Source organism: Pituophis catenifer, unplaced genomic scaffold, assembly GCF_029215685.1.
Source record: "Pituophis catenifer annectens isolate HBS135680 unplaced genomic scaffold, rPitCat1.0.hap2 SCAF_7, whole genome shotgun sequence".
In the NCBI taxonomy this organism is placed as follows: domain Eukaryota; kingdom Metazoa; phylum Chordata; class Lepidosauria; order Squamata; family Colubridae; genus Pituophis; species Pituophis catenifer.
The window spans coordinates 5,518,502-5,542,722 of NW_027256887.1; the positions used below are offsets into that span (position 1 = coordinate 5,518,502).

Consider the following 24,221-nt stretch of genomic DNA (forward strand, 5'->3'; position numbering starts at 1 on the left):
AAAAATGTTCTCTCTTATATAGGTACTGTGTTTTCCCCAAAATAAGACTGAGTCTTATATTAATTTTTGCTCCAAAAGATGCATTATGGCTTATTTTCCGGTTAGGTCTTATTTTGGGGAAAATATAGTACTAAACTCCTCTGTCTACTGACGATCTTAACTGGGGTTTATTTTGGGAGGAAGGCTTATATTACGAGCATCGTGAAAAATCACGCTAGGCCTTAATTTCTGTTTGGGTCTTATTTTCAGGGTAACAGGGTAGTCCTTGACTTTCAATAGTTTGTTTAGTGACTGTTCGAAGTTACAACGGCACTGAAAAAAGTGTCTTGCGACCGTTTTTCACACCTACGACCATTGCAGCCTCTCCATGGTCATGTGATCCAAATCCAGATACTTGACTCAACTGGCTCATATATATGACAGTCTCAGTCCCCGGGGTGTGTGTGTGTCACGTGATCCCCTTTTGCGACCTTCTGAGAAGCCAATCAACAGGGAAAGCTGGATTCACTTAACAACCGTGTGACTCATTTAACCATCCGCAGTGATTCAATCAACAACGGCGGCAAGAAAGGTCGTAAAAGGAAACAAAACTCACTTTACAACTGTCTCGCTTAGCAACAGAAATTTTGGACTCTGTTGTAGTTGTAACTCGAGGGTGACCTGTGCCACAACATTTATTTCTGCAGAAACAACCAATGAGAATAAGCTCTCTGGGAATACAAGGAGAAAATTCACAAGGACAGTGTTGCCTGTATACAAAAGAGTGATGAATGAAGCAAACTCTTCCAGAGAATCCTAATTAGAGCCCCCATGAATCAGCAACAAATTTCTGTTGTTAAGCGAGACCTTTGTTAAGTGAGTTTTGCCCTTTTTTTACAACCTTTCTTGCCTCTGTTGTTAAGTGAATCTCTGCAGTCTTAGTTAGTAACACGGTTGCTAAGCGAATCTGGCTTCCCCACTGATTTTGCTTGTTGCAAAATCTGATCGCGTTGACCCCCGGGACATGGCAGTCGTCATAAATATGAGTCAGTTGGCAAGCATCTTAATTCTGATCCTGTGATCATGGAGTTTGCAGGTTACATAAGTCATTTTTCCCCAGTGCCTTTTAACTTCGAACAGTCACTAAATGAACTGTTGAAAGTTGAGGGCTACCTGTATAATATCAAAATGGCTAATGAGCACGTTCAGAGAACTAGTACCGTGTTTCCCTGAAAATAAGACTGGGTCTTATATTAATTTTTGCTCCAAAAGACACATTAGGGCTTATTTTCTGGTTAGGTCTTATTTTTTGGGGGGAATACGGTACTAAATGCATCCATCTGGCTGACAATCTTAACTGGGGCTTATTTTGGGTGCAGGGCTTATATTACGAGCATCCTGAAAAATCATGCTAGGACTTATTTTTCGATTGGGTCTTATTTTCAGGTAAATGGTACAAATATATATGCCCACCTGGATGTATATGCATACACCCTTCAAGGTAACGATAAATCTTTCCCCGTCCGGTAGTGTCCGACTCTAGAGAGTCGTGTTTATCTCCATTTTCTATCCGAGGGAGCCAACATTATCCAAAGACTCTTCCGTGGTTATATGGCCAGCATGACTATACGCCGAGGTACACAGAATGCTGTTATCTTCCCACTGAAGTGGTACCTATTTATCTATTCGCATTCGCATGCTTTTGAACTGCTAGATGGGCAGGAGCTGGAGCAAAGAATGGGAGCTCACTCCCATTATTTTCCAGATGGGTCCTATTTTTGGGGAAACGGGGTAAAAAAACAGAAGTACAGAAATTTTGGCAGGTAAGGACTTTCAGTACAGGTGCCGAAAAGGCATGGTAAAAACTCTGGATTTTGATACAGACTTATTTTGTTCAGCATTGTATCGGCGTGACACTAACAAAATTTGGCAATGCCGTGAAGATTTGGGGTTTTTGTTTCCTGCAGGGTGAAAAAAGGTAAGCGAAGTCTGAATCCGTGCCATATTTGAAAACAAGCGAGAACATTTTCAAAAGAACGCTTTAATTTCTCTCTGGAACCTAGCCTGGAGGACTTTTAAGCCAAATATTTGAAGAGGCAGTTTGCAAAGCCTGGCAAATGGCAGGCTTTCTAATTATTCAGAAATGTTCTTTGTTTCGTGAATGATAAGCAGAAATTCACCTACAGACGCTCTTTGGATGATCCATGAAAATGCTGAATATTTTAACAAGCTCCTTTGTAATGTTTTATGGAATGATATATGTGTGCATGTTGCAACATTAACAAGATAGTTTTCTGCCTGAGTATTCCTTATTGCTAAAACCACCTGTAACTGTAGATCAGAATTAGAAGTACTTTCGATCTAGAACAAACAGATGGAGTAGCTGATTTTTCATAATGCTTAAGACTCCTTCATCCTCACTGAAGGTTTAAATAAGAAACTCCCCCACCCCCCCTTATTAATCTGTTATAATCCTGGCCCAGTAGAAATCATTGGACATTAAGAGGGATGTTATTTTGGGTTGGTCTGTCTGATGGAATAAGTGACTGCTTTTGCATTTTTAAAATTTATTTATTTATTTATTGATTGATTGATTGATTGGTTGATTGATTGATTGATTGGTTCGATTTATATGCCACCCTTCTCCGGAGACTCAGGGCGGCTTACAATGCGTTAAGCAATAGTCTTCATACTTTTGTATATACCTGCTTAGTAGGGCTTTCGCCCCCCCCAAGCGGTGTTCTTTTTTATACAAAGTCAGCTTATTGCCCCCACAAAACGGGTCCTCATTTTACCTACCTCGGAAGGATGGAAGGCTGAGTCAACCTTGAGCCAGGTGAGATTTGAACTTGCAGTAATTGCAGACAGCTGGTGTTACTTAACAGTGCTTAAAATGAGTTTAAGATGCATTTCCAGGGAAAAAAAACCCCCATAAGAGCATAGATATGATCATGAGTCATTGTCCAATTTAACCAAGCCACTGTGTTTACATGCTCTGTTGATCCGTCCATCCATCCATCTACATCTACTCATCCACCCATCCACTCATCCATCAACCCACCCACCCATCCATCCATCCATCCATCCATCCACCCGCCCGCCCACACAGCCATCCATCCGCTTGCCCATCCATCCATCCATCCATCCATCCATCCATCCACCCACGCGTCCATCCACTCATCCACCTATCCACCAGCCACCCCATCCATCCATCCACCCACCATCCACCCTCGCACCCATCTATCCACCCATCCAACTTAGATTTCATTCCTCTCACTATCCAAGTGACTCTGGCTTTTTACAGATAACAATATTCCCTTTTACTGTGTGTTTATTAATTTCTTTGTAGTATTGTTTAAAACATTGTTTTGAAGACAGGTTCATCAAAAGCGTGGCTTTCGGCATTCATGTTAATTACTTGCACTTAAAAATTTTTTGCTTCTTTTTCTATACCTTTCCATCCAGTATAACAATTCTTTGCAGTGTTTTTAAAAAAACCCCACTTTTCTGTATTATTATCCCCATTTACAAATATTAAAAAGTTCCCCTGAGCTAATATTGTAATTAAGATGCTTTTAATAGCATTCAATAATAATAATAATAAAAATACTACAAGCAACAACAAAGAAAATCCTTAATTTGTTTTGTGAAGTGCTTGGTTTAACAGAATGACAGAGTTGGAAGGGACCTTGGAGGTCATCTAGTCCAACCCCCTGCTCAAGCAGGAGACCCTATATCCATGATGGCGAACTTATGGCACGCGTGCCAGAGGTGGCACGCAGCGCCCTCTCTGGGCACGTGAGCTGTTGCCCCAGTTCAGCTCTGCCATGCATGCCGGCACGCCTCCCACCAGCCAGCTGCTCATCGGGTCTCTGCCGCACATGTGCGGGGGGGGCGGGCACGTGCGGGGGGCATGGGCGGGGCGCATGCAGGGATGCGCATGCGCAGGGATGGGGTGCATGCAGGGGGTGCACGTGCATGCACAGGGGGCAGATTGCATGTGAGAGGCCGTGCGTGCATATGCGGGGTGGGGCACATGCGGGGACGTGCATGTGTGGGAGGCTGGGGGCATGCGTGGGGGTGTGGCGCATGCGTGGGGCAACCGCATTGCATTTTGGGGGTTCGGGCAGCACACGCTTTGGGCACTCGGTCCGAAAAAGCTTAGCCATCACTGCCCTCTATCATTCCAAATAAGTGGCTATCCAATTATAATATAATATAATATAATATAACATAATATAATATAGTATAATATAATATAATAATAATACAATAATATAATATAATATAATATAATATAATATAATATAATATAATATAATATAATATAGTACTGTACTGTACTGTACTGTACTGTACTGTACTGTACTGTATTGTATTGTATTGTATTGTATTATAATAATAATATAATAATATATCATATCATATCATATCATATCATATCATATCATATCAATCATATAAAACATAATATAATATAGTATAATATAATATAATATAATATAATATAATAATAATATAATATAATATAATATAATATAATATAATATAATATAATATAATATAATTAATATAATATAATATAATATAATATAATATAATATAATATAGTACTGTACTGTACTGTACTGTATTGTATTGTATTGTATTGTATTATAATAATAATATAATAATATATCATATCATATCATATCATATCATATCATATCAATCATATAAAACATAATATAATATAGTATAATATAATATAATATAATAATATAATATAATATAATATAATATAATATAATATAATAATATAATATAATATAATATAATATAATATAATATAATATAATATAATATAATATAATATAATATAATATAATATAATATAATATAATATAATATAATATAATATAATATAATATAATATAATATAATATAATATAATATAATATAATATAATATAATATAATATAATGTGTTTTTCTATTGAAGTACCTGGTCTACCCCAATATGGGTGGGAGCATACTGCTTCCCTTTCGCCTTTCAGCTCCAATCCAATATATATTCATTCATTTTTTCCCCTGCTGGTTATCCATAAACATCTCATCCTTAGTAGTGAGCTGCTTAATACGTAGGACACTGGGGGAAGTGAAGGAAGTTGGAATTTGTGAGTACAGTAATAAAACTATATTACTAGTTGTATTATTGAAAATGGCATCCTCTACTTTTTGCTCAGAAGTGCTAATTAACACATTTATCCAAAAGGAGAACAACCCTTAATTTAAGACTTACTTTCTATGTAGGAAGTGGATACAATTTAAAATAAAAATAAAAATAAAATAAACACAGACAAAAATCTGTCTGGTTCCAATTGGAATTGACAACATGAGGACATGACCTTACATCGGTGAACAACCTGTGCGATGTCCACAGGTTTATGATCTTCAAATAATAGGATGAACTTAGGATAATACAGTATAAGAGGCCATATCGGCTGTATTTAAATTTTTCTTTAACGCTTTTTTTTTTCAGATTCCCATTTTTCCCCCCTCCATGGTTGTTTCAACATTTCTCGAAATATTACAAGCCAGAATATCTCAATCCTACTCATTCGGTGACACGATTCAAAAATCAAGATATTAAGCCATGGAGGAAGTACAAGTTTTAAGCAGAATAAGGCCTCCTTGTCTCTTTGATCCAATTCCTTCCCAAAGTTTGGGGAACCATCTGAGAACAAATAGTTCTTTGAGGTCATAATTTGGTTAATGAACTGGGAGATACTTTCTAGTCACAAATAAAAGAGATTTCCAGAAAGGAACAACCATGAAACATTGGAAAAAAAAGGTCAACGATCCTTTGAGATTTATTTATTTTGTTCCCCTTGGGGTATAACAGGTTGTCCTGCTAAGAATTAGGTTACACAAGCTACATGTACTGCTGAATCAGATCTACAGTCATTAGCCAGAGCTTCCTTTAAATTGTATTTAAAAGAGCCGTTGGTGGCGCAGTTGGTGGTTAGAATGCGGTATTGCAGGCTAATTCCACCGACTGTCAGCGGTTCGATCCTGTTTGGCTCAAGGTTGACACATCCTTCCATCCTTCCGAGGTTGGTAAAAGGAGGACCCAGATTGTTGGGGACAACTTGCTGGCTCTATAAACGAATTAGAGAGGGCTGTAAAACACTGAGAAGCGGTATATAAGTCTAAGTACTATTGCTACTCCCTCCCTCCTGGTGGCTCAATGGTTAGAGTGCAGTATTGTAGGCTGTATCTGCCCACAGCTAGGAGTTCGATCCTCACCAGGCTCAAAACTGCTTAGAGAGGGCTGTAAAACACTGAGAAGCAGTATATAAGTCTAAGGGCTATTGCTACTCACTCACTCACTCACTGTCTCCCTCCCTCCTTCCCTCCCTCCTGGTGACTCAATGGTTAGAGTGCAGTATTGTAGGCTGTATCTGCCCACAGCTAGGAGTTCGATCCTCACCAGGCTCAAAACTACTTAGAGGGCTGTAAAACACTGAGAAGCTGTATATAAGTCTAAGTACTATTGCTACCCACCCACTCACTCACTCCCTTCTTCCCTCCCTCCCTCCGTCCCTCCTTCCTGGTGGCTCAATGGTTAGAGTGCAGTATTGCAGGCTGTATCTGCCCACAGCTAGGAGTTCGATCCTCACCAGGCTCAAAACTGCTTACAGAGGGCTGTAAAACACTGAGAAGCAGTATACAAGTCTAAGTGCTATTGCTACTCCCTCCCTCCGTCCTGGTGGCTCAATGGTTAGAGTGCAGTATTGTAGGCTGTATCTGCCCACAGCTAGGAGTTCGATCCTCACAACCAGAAGAATAAACCAACTTATTTAATGCTGAAAAAATCCTGCTTTTTTGAGAATGTGACTTTTCTGTGCAATCTAGCGGGGTAGTTGAGGCTTCCTATGTATTAAGTTGAAGATCTTTTATCTGGAAATTATATTTTATAATCCACAGGCAATTTGGGAAAAAAAAATAACTTCAGCAAAAATATTTTGCAACATATGAAGCAACATATGTTGAAATCCTTGAAGCTTTTTTCTATTGATTATATTGTTAATTAATTGATAAATGGTTTCCTGTTCAATATTCTTGTTTTGGGTAATTGTGTATTATTGCACTCCTCAGTATTGGATGCAAATATAATTTGCTAATAAAACAGAAGCTTCCTTTAATGCTGCCTGCATTTGTTATTAGACTTTTTTTCCCCCCAGTGTAACACTTGTTTTAATTTATATTCACATATTCTTTAGATTTCATTATGGCGACTTTGTAAAACTGTGGAATGCTTTAAAAAAAAAATTATCTATTCCAAACAATTTCAAATTACTATTTGTACTTTGATAGCAGTCTTACAAATATGTATGCAGAAGTAAATCTCATTTATTTTGCACATAGCACTGATGATGTTATCTAGCTGGGTAATGAAACGTCTATAGGAAAACAAGCAAGTTCAGAGAGCACCAAGGACCTCCATAGTCCTCCTCCCTCTCCCCCCTCCTCTTCCTCCTCCATTCTGCAAACCACCCTCCCTTGTAGCACTGATGATGTTATCTAGTTGGGTCATGAAACGTCTGCAAGAAAGCCGGAGAGCACCAAGGACCCTTCATAGTTCTCCTCCCCCTCCTCCTCCTCCTCCTCCTCCTCCTCCTCCTCCTCCTCCTCCTCCTCCTCCTCCTTCTTTCTACAAACCCTACTCCCTTCTAGCACTGATGATGTTACCTAGTTGGGTCATGAAATGTCTACAAGAAAACAATCATAAGAGCCTTGGTGGAGCAGCGGACTAAAGTGCCGTTAAGTAGCACTTAGCTGCCAGCTGCCTGCAATTACTGCGAGTTCAAATCTCACCAGGCTCAAGGTTGACTCAGCCTTCCATCCTTCCGAGGTAGGTAAAATGAGGACCTGGATTGTGGGGGCAATATTTACTTACTTACTTACTTACTTACTTACTTACTTACTTACTTACTTACTTACTTATTTATTTATTAAATTTATATCCTGCCCTTCTCCCCGAAGGGACTCAGGGCGGTGAACAGCCGAGAATTAAAATAACATACAATATAAAAGTTAAGATAATTAAAAATAAATTAAATTAAACGGCCTCCCCAATTTAAGACCCCTAGCTATACAATTAAAAAACTAACCCATAAAACCTATTCAGGCCAAAGTCAATAAGCTGACTTTGTATAAAAAAGAACACCGCTTGGGGGGGAGGCGAAAGCCCTACTAAGCAGGTATAAACAAAAGTATGAAGGCTGTTGCTTAACGCATTGTAAGCCGCCCTGAGTCTCCGGAGAAGGGCGGCATATAAATCGAACCAATAAATAAATACAATAAATAAATAAACCAAGCTCAGAGAGCACCAATGGCCCTTCATAGTTCTCCTCCTCCTCCTCCTTCTCCACTTCCTCCTCCTCCTTCTCCACTTCCTCCTCCTCCTCCTCCTCCTCCTCCTCCTCCTCCTCCTCCTCCTCCTCCTCCTCCTCCTCCTCCTCCTCCTCCTCCTTTCTACAAACCCTACTCCCTTCTAGCACTGATAATGTTACCTAGTTGGGTCATGAAACGTCTGCAAGAAAACAAGCAAGCTCAAGGAGCACCAAGGACCATACAGTATCCTCCTCCTTCCTCCCCCTCCTCTTCCATTCCACAAACCCCACTCCCTTCCAGCACTGAGGGTGTTACCTAGTATGGTAATGAAACGTCTCTAAGAAAACAAGCAAGCTCAGAGAGCACCAAGGACCATACAGTATCCTCCTCCTTCCTCTCCCTCCTCTTCCATTCCACAAACCCCACTCCCTTCCAGCACTGAGGGTGTTACCTAGTATGGTAATGAAACGTCTCTAAGAAAACAAGCAAGCTCAGAGAGCACCAAGGACCATACAGTATCCTCCTCCTTCCTCTCCCTCCTCTTCCATTCCACAAACCCCACTCCCTTCCAGCACTGAGGGTGTTACCTAGTATGGTAATGAAACGTCTCTAAGAAAACAAGCAAGCTCAGAGAGCACCAAAGACCCCCGATGTCAGCCCCGAGCTACAAATATTCCCCTTTATTAGTAAATCTCAATTAATTTGTGCGAAATGAAGTGAAGCTGTAGAGAAGTGGTAGACATTTTCTAGGAAACAAATTCTCATTCACCCCCCCCCCACCCCACCCCCAGCTGATTTCCTTTGCTTTAGAAGCAACACATCTTGTAGATTTGGCATGTTGGAACTGGAAACGGGAGATGAGGGATTGCACCTCATAAAATTATTCAGGAATTACTCAGAGGATGGATTTTGTCGGTGCCTGCCCCGATTGCATATTTTGTTCCTCCGGGTCAATTCGAGTTGTTTAATGTGTTGTTGGCTCATTGAGTGTGATTCGTCTTTTGCAACTTTCGGTTTTGAACACACCTTGGTTGAAATAGCACGATAGGTGATCTGAAATATGCAGTTTAGGTTCTCCTAACTTGTCCTAGTTTGGAAGAGGGAGAGAGATGGACTTTCTCTAACATCTTGCTATGGCGTTAAGATATAGTGAGATGTTTTCAGCTTTCTAATTAATTACTTAATTACCCTCAGCACTTTTCTTTATTTTTAACACAGATTTTATATTAATAACTTTCTAAAGGATGACAAGAGAGAGTGTGCGTGCACCAGCGTGGTGTACTAGTTTAAGGTGCTGGCCTAGAAACCAGGAGACTGTGAGTTCTAGTCCCGCCTTAGGCACAAAAGACGGAGGGGTGATTTTGGGCCAATCACCAGGAGACTGTGAATTCTAGTCCCGCCTTAGGCACAAAAGACAGAGGGATGATTTGGGGCCAATCACCAGGAGACTGTGAATTCTAGTCCTGCCATAGACACAAAAGACGGAGAGGTGACTTTGCGCCAATCACCAGGAGACTGTGAGTTCTAGTCCAGCCTTAGGCACAAAAGACGGAGGGGTGACTTTGGGCCAATCACCAGGAGACTGTGAGTTCTAGTCCCGCCTTAGGCACAAAAGACAGAGGGATGATTTTGGGCCAATCACCAGGGGACTGTGAGTTCTAGTCCCGCCTTAGGCAGAAAAGACAGAGGGGTGACTTTGGGCCAATCATCAGGAGACTGGGAGTTCTAGTCCCGCCTTAGGCACAAAAGACGGAGGGGTGACTTTGGGCCAATCACCAGGAGACTGTGAGTTCTAGTCCCGCCTTAGGCACAAAAGACAGAGGGATGATTTTGGGCCAATCACCAGGGGACTGTGAGTTCTAGTCCTGCCTTAGGCAGAAAAGACAGAGGGGTGACTTTGGGCCAATCACCAGGAGACTGTGAGTTCTAGTCCAGCCTTAGGCACAAAAGACGGAGGGGTGACTTTGGGCCAATCACCAGGAGACTGTGAGTTCTAGTCCCGCCTTAGGCACAAAAGACGGAGGGGTGATTTTGGGCCAATCACCAGGAGACTGTGAGTTCTAGTCCCACCTTAGGCACAAAGGACAGAGGGATGATTTTGGGCCAATCACCAGGAGACTGAATTCTAGTCCCGCCTTAGGCACAAAAGACAGAGGGATGATTTTGGGCCAATCACCAGGAAACTGTGAATTCTAGTCCTGCCATAGACACAAAAGACGGAGAGGTGACTTTGGGCCAATCACCAGGAGACTGTGAGTTCTAGTCCAGCCTTAGGCACAAAAGACGGAGGGGTGACTTTGGGCCAATCACCAGGAGACTGTGAGTTCTAGTCCCGCCTTAGGCACAAAAGGCAGAGGGATGATTTTGGGCCAATCACCAGGGGACTGTGAGTTCTAGTCCCGCCTTAGGCAGAAAAGACGGAGGGGTGACTTTGGGCCAATCACCAGGAGACAGTGAGTTCTAGTCCCACCGTAGGCACAAAAGACAGAGGGGTGACCTTGGGCCAATCACCAGGAGACAGGAAACTACCCAGTTTTCCCCGAAATAAGACATCCCCTGATAATAAGTCCAATTGGGGTTTTGAGCACATGGCAATAAGGCCAAGCGCTTATTTCAGGGTTCAGAAAAAATATAAGACAGGATCTTATTTTTGGGGAAACACGGTAATAAATGAGTAGATAGATACACACTCTCGTACCCACTCACCAGGTGATTGTGCTTCTCATTCTCTCTGGAATTTCTGCTTCTATAAACATAGTGCAGAATAGGCTTTCTTACTTAATGTGCCAACCCCCTGTTTAGGCAGGGAATTTTATACCACTTCAGACAAATGATTGTCCAATCTCTTCTTAAAAACTTCCAGTGTTGGAGCATCCACAACTTCTGGTGGCAAGCTGTTCCACTGGTTAATTGTTCTCACGGCCAGGAATTTACTCCTTAGTTCTAGGTTGCTTCTCTCCCTGATTAAATTCCACCCATTAGCTTCTTGTCTTGCCTTCAGGTGCTTTGGAGACCCCACCTCTTCTTTGTGGCAGCCCCCTCAAATATTGGAAGACTGCTATCATGTCACCCCTTTTCGTTAAATAAGATATACCTAATTCCTGCAACCATTCTTCATGTATTTTAGCCTCCGGTCTTTGTAGCTCTTCCTTCTTCTCTTTCTAGAGTCTCAACATCTTTTTTATATCATGGAGACCAAAACTGGATGCCATATTCCAAGTGTGGTCTTACCAAAATATAGTCAGCATAAATAAAATAGCTGAGCAATATTTACGTTTGCTCTGTATTATTTTGACCTGAAGAGTTGTGTTATGTTATTGCAATTTTATTTGCAACAACATGGCAATTAACAACTCAGCTTATTTTCAACAAGGGGGAAGACCGGTACCAGATCCTTCAGGGAAAATCTTGGTGTTGCGTTAAGGATGTGTTCGCAGCAGACTAAATGGAGGTATATTTAAAATAAACTGATTTATTTTTCTCGCTCCAAAATGTCACCTTAAGCAGAACCTTCATTTAGAAGCTTTTTTTTTTTTAAGTAAGCTTTTCCGGCTGAAAGAAAGACTTTGAGCCAATGTTTCATTTAGTGTACCTAAAGTTGTCACTGGCACTTGGTGATATGAATAGACATCTAAGCCAGTTGCCATAGTAACGCTGCAGCATAGTAGAAAATGTAAGTTTTTTTATTTTGATATTGCTCTTTTTTGTGTGTGTATGTGTGTGTGTGCAGAGAGGAAGGGAAAAAAAACCCGAGTGTTACCTTTTGTTGCTCAAAAATCTGAAACACGGTTGAAAGATAAATTTGTGTGGTCAATTACAGGTAGTCCTCGCCTTACGACCACAATTGAGCCCACAGTTTTTGTTGCTAAGCCAGACTGTTGTTGAGTGGGTTTTCATCCCGTTTTATGACCGTTACAAGTGAACCGTTGCAGTCATTAAGTTAGCAATGCCACTGTGTTTTAAGTGAATCTGGCTTCCCCATCGGCCTTGGTCTCAAAAAGTGACAACGGGACACGGCAACCGTCGTAATTACGGGTCAGTTGCCAAGCGTCTTGAGTTTTCATCACGTGACCGCGGGGAATGCTGCATCGGTCGTAAGTGTGAAAAATGGTCCTAAGTCCCCTTTTTCCAGTGCTGTTGTAACTTGGAACGGTCACTAAAACAAACCCTTGCAAGGACTACCTGCAGATTAAGCCGAACAATTAAAAATGATGCTTATTTGAGCGATCTGCTAGGTCGCTGCAGTAGTGAGTTTTTGTAGCCGGTTTGCTGCTAACATGCACGGAGCGGTTTTTCATCTAATAATTCATAGATGACAAGTTTTTTTGTGAATGGCTTCCTTCGCCGATGATTCGGCTGCTTATCCCGAGGCTGTGTCCTTTTTTTTTTGTTGGCCTGCTTTAGCCGTGAGATTCAGGCTTTTTCATAGATTGACATTGTTACTTGTAGTTTCCATTGTATGAGCCCTTTTCATACTCGAGCAAGAGGCTAATGGAGAATGAGAAAAAGATGAGCTTCAGGAAGAAAAAGGGGCTGATGTGCAGCTGCTTCGGAAGAAGGACATTATCGGGACAAAATATGACTTATGATTTATCACTTTGTTGTTTGTATGTACACTGAGAGGTTATGCACCGGAGACAAATTCCTTATGTGTCCAGTCACACTTAGCCAATAAAAAAACATATTCTATTCTATTCTATTCTATTCTATTCTATTCTATTCTATTCTATTCTATTCTATTCTATTCTATTCTATTCTATTCTATTCTCTCTACCCTACCCTACCCTACCCTACCCTACCGTACTCCTACTCCTACTCCTACTCCTACTCTACTCTATTCACTACCCTACCCCTACCCCTACCCCTACCCCTGCCCCTACTCCTTATTCTATTCTATTCTATTCTCTCTACCCTATCCTACTCCTTCTACTCCTACTCCTACTCCTACTCCTACTCTACTCCTACTCCTACTCCTACTCCTACTCCTACTCTACTCTTATTCTATTCTATTCTATTCTATTCTATTCTATTCTATTCTATTCTATTTACTCTACCCTACTCCTACTCCTACTCCTACTCCTACTCCTACTCCTACTCCTACTCTACTCTACTCTACTCTACTCTACTCTACTCTATTCCAACTCCAACTCTTCCACTTCCTGCTACAAATTTTATAGAAAGGAGGATGCCCTATCCTGAGTCAAAACTATGGGGTCACAGAAGCCACTTACATCACAGTTACATCAGTGGTTGCAGTCCAGGGTTCAAATTATTGGAGGGCAGTACCTTTAAACGGTTAGGCATACAAGCACGATCAGAACTCAAATCAAAGAGGCGAGCCTTGATTAAGTTAAACCTCACACTACTGTATTCTTTTGTGGCTTTTTATTGGTCACTTTTATCCTTAGACTTTTCCTACGACAGGTTCCTTCATGGTTTAAATCTCCATGAAGATGCCTAGCTACAGACAAAGGCGAGCTGAACTAAGATCATCAGCACATTGGCAGCTTCCCTTAGGCCGCTCTGCCTAACGACCAAATTGCCTGTCCCAGTTGTGGCTGCTAAACGAGAACTGTCTGTGTCACTTTTTAATATTAGTTGGTCTCAGGTTTACCATGTGGAATAAACACCAAACAGGGCAATGGAATTGGTAAACTTTTGAGATTGTAGGACTATGTATTCCATAATCCCTGATTATCGCTACTGCTGTCTAGGATTGATTGGAGTTGAACCCCAAAAATATCTATTTCCATTGCTCTGATTGGCGTTTATTCTACGTAATAAACTTGATGATTTAGGTTCATCAAGGACCTTTCAAGGACTTTACCCAGTGGTGGGATTCAAATAATTTAACAACCGGGTTCTCTGCCCTAATGACCAGCTGGGTACGCGTGGCTCGGTAGTCATGTGACCATGTGGGCGTGGCCAACTCAACATCACTCATGTCGATGGGTGCTTCGCCTTAGCTGTTACAATGTACTAAGGGTTAACCAGAGAGGCAGTTTCCGTAAGCAGGGTAATAAAGATTAGGCTAGAAATAACACCAGAAAGTTTCCTTCCTGCCTTCCTTACAGGATTAGCCCTATAAAGTGGAAAAAAACAAAATAAGATTTCTTCCAACAACCGGTTCTCCGAACTGCGTACAAAGTTAACAACCAGTTCTCCCGAATAGATGCGAACTGGCTGAATCCCACCACCAACTTTACCTAATCAAAATTGCCAAACTGATATTATTGTGTTGACGTGATTGGATGAAAGGCTAATGTAGCATCCCTCACCAGGTTTTGTTAGTATAAGTAGTCCTCGATTTATAGCAGACCGTTCAATGACTGTTCAAAGTTACAACGGCGCTGTTTTTCACACGACCATTGCAGCAACCCCCCAGGTCACGTGATCAAAATTGGGACACTTGACAAACTGGCTCATATTTATGACGGTCGCAGTGCTCCGGCGTCAAGTGATCCGCATTGCGACCTTCTGACAAGCCAAATCAATGGGGAAGCCTGATTCACTTAACAACCTGTTAAGTTTTAGTTCTGGCTGTGCACCGCCCTGAGTCCACTAGGAGAAGGGCGGGATATAAATTGATTAAATAAAAATAAAATAAACCGGGTTACCAACCGAACAACTGCAATGATTCACTTAACAAAAGTGGCAAGAAAGATCCTAAAATGGGGCAAAACTCACTTAACAAATGTCTCACTTAGCAACGTAAATCTGGGGTTCAATTGTGGCCATAAGTCGTGGGCTACCTGTATTTAATTCTTTGTAGTGGATTTCCTTAGTTTGAGGATTTCTTTATTTTGAGGAAGAGTTTTTTAAGGCAGGGATCTCCAATCTTGGCAACTTTAAACCTGGCAGACTTCAACTCCCAGAATTCCCCAGCCAGCTTTGCAGAATTCTGGGAGTTGAAGTCTGCCAGGCTTAAAGTTGCCAAGGTTGGAGACCCATATTCTTAGGGACAAGCTAAACTAAACTTGAATTTCAGAGTTTCTTGAAATCGGCTGTATAGGTAGTCCTCAACTTACAACAGTTTGCTTAGTGATCATTCGAAGTTACAACGGCACTGAAAAAAGCGACTTATGGCCATTTTTCACAGAACCGTTGCCACATCCCCATGGTCATGTGATTTACATTTGAATGCTTGACACCTGACTCACATTTATGACGGTTGCTGTGTTTTGGGGTCATGTGATCTCATTCTGCAACCTTCTGATCAGCAAAGTCAATGGAGGAAGCCAGATTCACTTAGAGACTGCATGATTCATTCAACAACTGTAGTGATTTGCTTAACGACTACGCCAAAAGATATAAAACTAGGCCTGACTCACTGGCTTACCGCCTTGCTTTAGCAACGGGAATTCTGGTCTCAATTGTGCTCGTAAGTCGAGGACTACTTGTAACAGAAGCTGTGATCCTTTTGCTGCTGTGAGCAAAATAAAAAAAAGCATCTTTAAAGAAGTACCGTTTTACGAATATGTGTATCCCAGGATAATGTTGCAGGATCGAGCCTGGGTCGGTCACCGAGACCAGAGGGTTTGTCTTCCGAGCTTTCGGACTCGTGCTGGAGCCCATCATCAGGGAACTTCTCTCCAGCAGAGCGTGTGCTAAATTCAGTGTTAGAGCTACTAAGATTGTTGGACGAGCAGGCACAAAAACAGCCGGGAAAGTGATTTGAAGCCTGGGAAACAGGCCACCAACCTATCAAATACTTAGGAGGTGAAGGCTTGGCAGCACAAGCCAACGACTTCAAAGCCAGCCATCAACACACCCCAGTCAATGTCTAAAAAAGGCACACGCAACTGTTGTGACCTAGGCTTCCCGAATCATTAAAACACACGAGTAGTTCCAAAAACCTCTTATTGCAACAGCTGTGAATTACATTCATTCACAGCTGAGTCCCAATTAGTTGCAAAAAGTCCTTCCGGAGAAGTCCTTTGGGATAATCTTTATCTCCCTTGACACGCTGCCAAAAATCTACTTGGCAAAGCCACATGGAGTCCAGAATCAAACAGAGATGCTGATTGGGAAGAGAATTAACAACCTTGCTTTCCTGCAAAGGGCCCACGTGCCTTTGCTCCTCTTTTAAGCCTTATGGGAGGGACCAATCATCTCCAGGCCTTACTCCCTAGTCGTCCCTTTTGTTTGAACTGTTCTTGCCTACTGGCAGCTCTGCGCATGTGTGCACTAGGAACAGGCTCCTCCTGTTCCTCTGCCTCTCTGCTGTCAGCCTCTGGAGGCTCCATAGTCCGTGCATCACTCCCAGATGGCCCTGGCCCCATCTCTGCCTCCGACGCAGAGCCCTCGTCCGGGCCTTCCCCAGCCTCCAGAACTGGCCCATGTTCCTCCCCAGCCTCCTCACTGTCCGACTCCGCCGCCAGCTCCGCAGGCTGCTGGCGGACCACAACAGCAACTATAAATACCACACACAGAACAGCACACACTCTGGTGAGAGAGAAGTTCCCTAAGGATGGGCTCCAGCACGATTCCGAAAGCTTGGAAGACAAAACCTCTGGTCCTGGTGTGACCGACCCAGCTTGGATCCTGAAGTACCCTTTTATGAGGGGTGGGTTCTACTTACCTTTACTACCGGTTCACAACGGGCTGCGCGCGCTTCTGCTCATGCGCAGAAGCATCCTGATGACGTCGGGGTCAGTGGGCGGAGCCTCCCACCGGTTTTACTACCAGTTCTATAGAACCGGTCCAAGCCGGGGGCAACCCACCACTGCCTTTTATTCAAAAGATGGTAGTTTATACAGGTCAGGAACAGAGCTAGTAGTTTTCCTCTATCCTTTAATCTGATTTTATGTGTGTGCTTTAAATCCTACGTACCAGCCCGCTGTTGTTTTCTTTTTTTAAAATTCTTGCCGTGTTCCATAACATTTTCAGATTCATTTCTGCAGCCCACGCGGAATCAATTATCCTCTTTCGTAAAGAATGTTTGAATGAAAAGCCAAGAAAAGACGAAGGTTCTGGAAATTTGCTCAAGCATTGTAGCTTCTGAATATACATATATTCATAGTTAGTTAGTTTACTTTATTGATTAGCCCTTGGGCCATATCAAAGTGCAGAGTTCCAGACACAAATGATTACTAAAATCTGATAAAATACAATTTAAAATGGAATTGGATAAAATACAATTTAAAATGAAATTGGAATCAAATACAGTTTAAAATGAAATTGGAATAGTGTACAATGATTGAATATGTAGAGAAATAAAATGTGATCAATTATATTTCAGTATCACCCCTACAATCTATCCCAATCAGTCCCACATATGCCTATCTCAACTGAACCATTTTGCTCAAGTACTGTGCTGTGTTAAATGTTATTTTCAGATTCTGGCCACACATAAGGAAAGTTGTTTTGATATGGGGATCCCAATGGGTCATTCATTTGGGATATACAGCAATGGCCAAAAATGTGGAAACCTTTTGGGAAAAAAGTGTTATTTTTGAGGTTTGATGGCTAATAACACCACTTTTTTTTTTTTTTTTTTTGAGTTTCAAGATAATCCTATTCCACTGCTGGAATGGCCTGGGAATAGCCCAGACCTTAACCCACTTGAAAATCTAGGGAGCTGACTAAAGAACCTTGTTAGTCAGAAGTGATCCAGCAATTAAACCCAGTTAATGGAAGCCATCATTCAATCTTGGTTTCTCATTAGAACAGCTGAAGAACTAAAAGACTTGGTTCACTCCATGGGAAGATGTTGTGAGGCCGTAATTCATGCTAAAGGCTTCTCAACTAAGTATTAACTGACGTGGTGATCATTTTTGTATATCTCGTTTTTTCTATGGTGATAATTTTTGTATATCATGTTTTTTCTGTGTTTCACTTTTCTTCTTTATACTGTAACTGCTATTCTAATAGCAAATCCTTCATAAAAGTTATTGCATTACATTCTTGATTAAATGATCTTTCCATTGATATATAATTTTATGGTACTACTAAAAAAAAAAGTGGTGTTATTAGCTACTTTTAAGAAAATACGCTTTCCCCAAAGGGTTTCCACAATTTTGGCCACTACTGTAGACCGAGATACCTGTCTCTCACCCTCTTATACAGGCAACTACCAAATAGGACATGAGCCATATATACATATGTTTCCTTTGTAGGCCAGAGCCTCAACAAAAAGTTCCCTCTGCACCGCCTCCGCCGCCTCCGCCGCCTCCACCACCGTTGCCGGAACCGACACCGCCAGAACCAGAGGAAGAAATTCTGGGATCCGATGATGAAGAGCAAGAAGACCCTGCAGATTATTGCAAAGGTTAGTTGGTGCAAATAAAGAGATTCATTTTGGAACTGGATCCTTGAATGTCTGCGGAGAGTCTCTTAGGCATCCAGGTCATGGTTATCCCAAGTCAGGACAAGATTCAGCGATCCTGTAGTGACCCGGCTCCCCAAACACGACGAACCCTCTGACGTGAACTCAGAAGATTCCTTTATTAGGAACGCCAGCAGCCCCGGCAAAAAGTTTCTCTCTCACTGCAGGCTAACAGTTCTGTCCAGCAGGGAGATGAATAGTTGTCTGCTGCATCTATTCATCTCCGCCCCCTGCCTTTTATCCCCGGAGCTAGAGTGGGGCTTCAGTAACATTTCGTCCCGAGGACCGGCCCATAGATTTCCACTGCTCTCCTCTCCTTTGCCTTCTGTGCATCCGTGCGTCGGGCACTGGACCCAGCTGTTCCTCCTCTTCCTCATCAGCCACCTCCAGACCTGGGGGCTGTTCACTCTCCATCTGAGGGTTGACGGATGGCCCAGGCTCCACTTCTGTCTCTCTCTCTCTGCTAGCTCCATTCCCTCTTCCCCCTCAGAGCTCCCAGGTTGCCCTGATGCTGACCCTGACTTCCACACCTCCTCCTCCTCCTCTGTTTTGGCTACTAGAGAGACCAGCGGCGGACAGGCCGCAACAGATCCCATCTGTTATTTGAAATATCTGTAATTCTTGGTGGTTTTTCTCCTTGGAAACCAGCCTGAAGAAGCTTCTTGGATGAGAAGCGAAATGTTCAAGGAAAAAAAGAAACCCCAAGAAAGTACTGATTTTGTTGCCTTTCGGCACAACTCTATGCTTCCATCATTTGAAACTTAAAAACCCAGAAGTTCCTCCCAATCCGTATTTTTTTAAAAGCCTTGTTAATTAAATAAAAAGAGCCTCATTTACTGGTAATTCTTTATCCTTTAATTCTAGACGATGGAAAATGCACGCAAGAGTTTTAAAAGGTTTAAGCAATTTAACATTGGTGTTTTGTTTTGTTTTTTAAATTTGTCAGTCTGTAGACTGTAGCTCAATGGCTAAAACGGTGAGCTTTTCAATTGAAAGGTCGGCAGTTCATCGGTTCGAATCCCAGGTGCCACATAACAGGGGTGAGCTCCCATTACTTGTCCCAGCTTCTGCTAACCTAGCAGTTCGAAAGCACGTAAAAAATGCAAGTAGAAAAATAGGGACCACATTTGGTGGGAAGGTAACAGCGTTCCATGCACCTTTGGCATTGAGTCATGCCAGTCACATGACCATGGAGATGTCTTCGGACAGCGCTGGCTCTTCGACTTTGAAATGGAGATGAGCACCGCCCCCTAGAGTCGGGAACGACTAGCGCAAATGTGCAAGGGGAACCTTTACCTTTAGACAGTAGCTGAAATATTTTTTGTTATCAGTTTAATCTTTCTGCACCAAATTCCCAATAGTTTGCAGTTGTTGGGGCACTAAGAATAGTTTCTTGTTTTTAATTATAGTGTTTACAGGTTGTCCTCAATTTACGACCACAATTGAGCCCAAAATTTCTGTTGGTAAGGGAGACATTTGTTGCGTGAATTTTGCCCTATTTTACGACCTTTCTTGCCGAAGTTATTAAGTGAATCACTGCAGTTGTTAAGTTAGTAACATAGTCGTTAAGTGAATCTGGCTTCCCCATTGACTCTGCTTGTCAGAAGGTCACAAAAGGGGGATCACATGATCCTGGAACACTGCGACCGTCGTAAATATGAGTCAGGTGCCAAGTGCCTGAATTTTGATCACGTGACCGTGGGGATGCTCAAAGGTCGTTAACTGTGAAAAACGGTCATAAGTCCCACTTTTCAGTACCGTTGTAACTTCGAACGGCCATTAAATAAAAAATTGTAAGTCAAGGACTTACCTGTACTTAGGGCATTCCATTTGTTAATTACCTTCTTTGACATAACTTGTCATTAAACTTTTAAAATTTATTTATTTATTTTATTAAATGCTGTTCCATTCTATGACTGAATGGTATACAGGAAAAACACCTTGACAAAATTTAATCTCCTATTTGGTGATCTCTAGTAACTGGAATATGTAAATAATTTTATATATACCGTGAAGACCTTTGATAGCATTTCCAAAATTAAATTAGAAAGAACTGTTAGCAGGATTCTGACGAATCACCCAACTTTATGTGAAATTATTTCCTTAATATCTGACTTTCCTATCTCTCCTTTCTCTTGTTAACTTCCGAATAATTATTCTAGGATAGTTTTCTTCCTCTACGATCAGGAAACCCCTTGAGAATTATCTGATGGGCCACTGAGGCAGGAATTACTTTTAAAGTCATCATAACTTCAGTTTATGCATCGACTTCTCCCTTTTCCTTGTATACGTGACTTAATAGTGTGCTTTATTGTGTGTCTTGGCACTGAAACCAGCAATCTCTTTAACCTAGAGATTGGAAGACAGAAAAGGGAGCAGGAACGGTTGAAATTCAGCACTTATAACCCCTTCCCATGTTTTGGCATTATAGTTGATACAGCGTATAGCTGTGATGGCAAACCTATGGCACAAGTGCCACAGATGGCATGTGGAGCCATATTGCTGGGCATGTGAGCGTTGCCCTAGGTCAGCTCTGGCGGGCATGCGTGCGCCAGCCAGCTGATTTTTGGGCCTTCCGGAAGTCGGCAAATGGGCCATTTCTGGCCTCCAGAGGACATCTGGGGGGTGGGGAAGGCTGTTTTCGCCCTCCCCAGGCTCCTAGAAAGGCTCTGGAGCCTGGGGAGAGTGAAAAACCGGCCTTCCGGTCCCACCGTGCCATTGCATGCCAAAAGCGGGAGTGCTAGGGGGTCGTGCGCGCATGTGCAGTGGGGTGTGTGTGAAGCGCATTGAATTATGGGTGTGGGCACATGTGTGCGTGACACCCCTCCCCCGCTGCCCCCTGCTTTTGGCACACAATGGGAAAAAGGTTAACCATCACTGGCATATAGTCTTCTTATATAATGATACCTTGGTACTCGACTGCTTTGAAACTCATTGAATTTGGTACTCAGTGCATTTTGACGTGAAAATTTTGTCCCGCTACTCACCGTTTGTTTGATATTCAACGCACCAGCTAAAACTTGTCTGTATCTCACTACATTATTCTTTCTGGGAAAAAATTGTTTGGTAGTCATCATTTTTTGGTACTCATCGCGTCCCTCAAAATCAATGAAACTATGAGTACCGAGGTACCACTGGACATACTTTAATTATTTCTCAACAATAGCATTCTTGTGTTCATCCGCGTCTAGTATCTGATTCCAGTTTTGGATTACCGGATTTCGGCTCCTCAGCGACACCGATTCGTTGGATGATTTTTAATAGGTGTGCGACAAATGATTTAGAAAAAGGAGCAATTCTGAGAACTCTCATTTGATTATGAGTGAAGGGCACTTTGAAGAAACTCGGCAAGCAATCCTCAGTCCCTGCTTTGTCTTGCTTTCTAAAATAAATAGGGAAAGAGGAATGTTTTTAATTGTGTTGAGCCCAGAGTCATTCTGTGAGTGAAATTTGATTGATTGATTGATTGATTGATTGATTGAATGAATGAATGAATGGATGGCATTTAGCAATAGCACACTTAGACTTATATACCGCTTCACAGTGTTTTACAGCTCTCTCTAAGCAGTTAACAGAGTGAGCATATTTCCCTCAACAATCTGGATCCTCATTTTACCAACCTCAGAAGGATGGAAGGCTGAGTCAACCTTGAGCCGGTGAGAATTGAACTGCTGGCAGTCAGCAGAGTTAGCCTGCAATACTGCATTCCAACCACCACTCTACCACGGCTCTTGGAGGAAGGAAGGAAGGAAGGAAGGAAGGAAGGAAGGAAGGAAGGAAGGAAGGAATGGCATTTAGCAATTGGTTTTAATTGGGTTGTTTTAAACTGTGGCCCGAAATTATTTAATTACCTTTTAAACTGTTTTTTAAATTTTGTATGCTCTGTTTTATCTCGGCTGTTCACCGCCCTGAGTCCTGCTGGAGAAGGGCGGTATAAAAATCAAATCAAATCAATCAATAAATAAATAGCACACTTAGACTTATATACCGCTTCACAGTGCTTTATAGCCTTCTCTAAGCAGTTAACAGAGTCAGCATATTTCCCTCAACAATCTGGATCCTCATTTTACCAACCTCAGAAGGATGGAAGGCTGAGTCAACCTTGAGCCGGTGAGAATTGAACTGCTGGCAGTCAGCAGAGTTAGCCTGCAATACTGCATTCCAACCACCACTCTACCACGGCTCTTGGAGGAAGGAAGGAAGGAAGGAAAGGAAGGAAGGAAGGAAGGAAGGAAGGAAGGAAGGAAGGAAGGAAGGAAGGAAGGAAGGAGTGAATGAATGAATGAATGAATGAATGAATGAATGAATGAATGGCATTTAGCAATAGCACACTTAGACTTCTATATCGCTTCACAGTGTTTTACAGCCCTCTCTAAGCATATTTCCCTCAACAATCTGGATCCTCATTTTACCAACCTCAGAAGGATGGAAGGCTGAGTCAACCTTGAGCCAGTGAGAATTGAACTGCTGGCAGTCAGCAGAGTTAGCTTGCAATACTGCATTCCAACCACCACTCTACCATGGCTCTTGGAGGAAGGAAGGAAGGAAGGAAGGAAGGAAGGAAGGAAGGAAGGAAGGAAGGAAGGAAGGAAGGAAGGAAGGAAGGAAGGAAGGAAGGAGTGAGTGAGTGAATGAATGAATGGCATTTAGCAATAGCACACTTAGACTTATATATGCTTCACAGTGTTTTACAGCCCACTCTAAGCAGTTAACAGAGTCAGCCTATTTCCCGCAAGTTATTCTTTGCTTTTGTGGCCCTCCCGTTACCAAACTAGACAAGCCACTAGAATATAAATTGAGAGCAAACCCCACTCCTTACTAGCACTGATGATGTTACCTAGTTTGGTTAATGAAACGTCTCAAGAAAACCACCAAGCTCAGAGGGCACCAAGGAGCCCAGAGTTCAACCCTGACTACAAATAGTCTCCTTTATCAGTAAATCAATCAACAGCAGTCCAGATGTGCCAACTGCACCAGAACGGGTGGGAATTCCTGTAGAGTTTGTGGGCCACAGGTGCAACTAGACTTTTGTGTGTGCGTGCTTGGTGGACTCGACTTCTGCTTTTTCTTTAGCTCTTTTTTTTTTTTTTAAACTCTGGAGATGTCTCCTATTCATCGAGTTAACAAAGGCAAGAATTTCGCTCGTTTGCCAGCTTAAAATAACAGCGCATTCAGGAGGTGCTTTGAAAGGAACCATCTCTTGCGTCTGTCCTTTCAAAGCCAGTCAGTCATTATTTGAAACATGTCATTCTTCGCTCTTGTGGCCCTCCCGTTACAAAACAGCTCTTTTGAAAAGAGCAGGAGAATTTATAAACTGAGCGTCATGCGTTCATCATTTCTTAACATTTTTTTCCCTATTGGGGGGGGGCATTCAGAATATAGACTCGTTAAATGTTAAAATAACGTTGGCTGGTTTTGTTTTTTAATCACTGCTCAGTTGACATTATGTACCATATTTTGCGGCGTATAAGACGACTTTTTAACACATGAAAATCTTCTCAAAAGTCGGGGGTCGTCTTATACGCCGGGGGTCGTTC

The 24,221-nt window shown here is 42.1% G+C and overlaps 1 protein-coding gene across 5 annotated transcripts in view; it reads left to right on the forward strand.

Moving 5' to 3' along the window:
• Nucleotides 1-24,221, forward strand: part of SRPK2 (SRSF protein kinase 2) — a 142,398-nt gene that overhangs the window by 69,669 nt on the left and 48,508 nt on the right. For all 5 annotated transcript variants that reach the window (XM_070947977.1, XM_070947978.1, XM_070947979.1 and 2 more), the window contains exon 3: nucleotides 18,476-18,627. In XM_070947977.1, coding sequence (XP_070804078.1) covers nucleotides 18,476-18,627 — 152 coding nt within the window. The remainder of the gene's footprint in view (nucleotides 1-18,475; nucleotides 18,628-24,221) is intronic.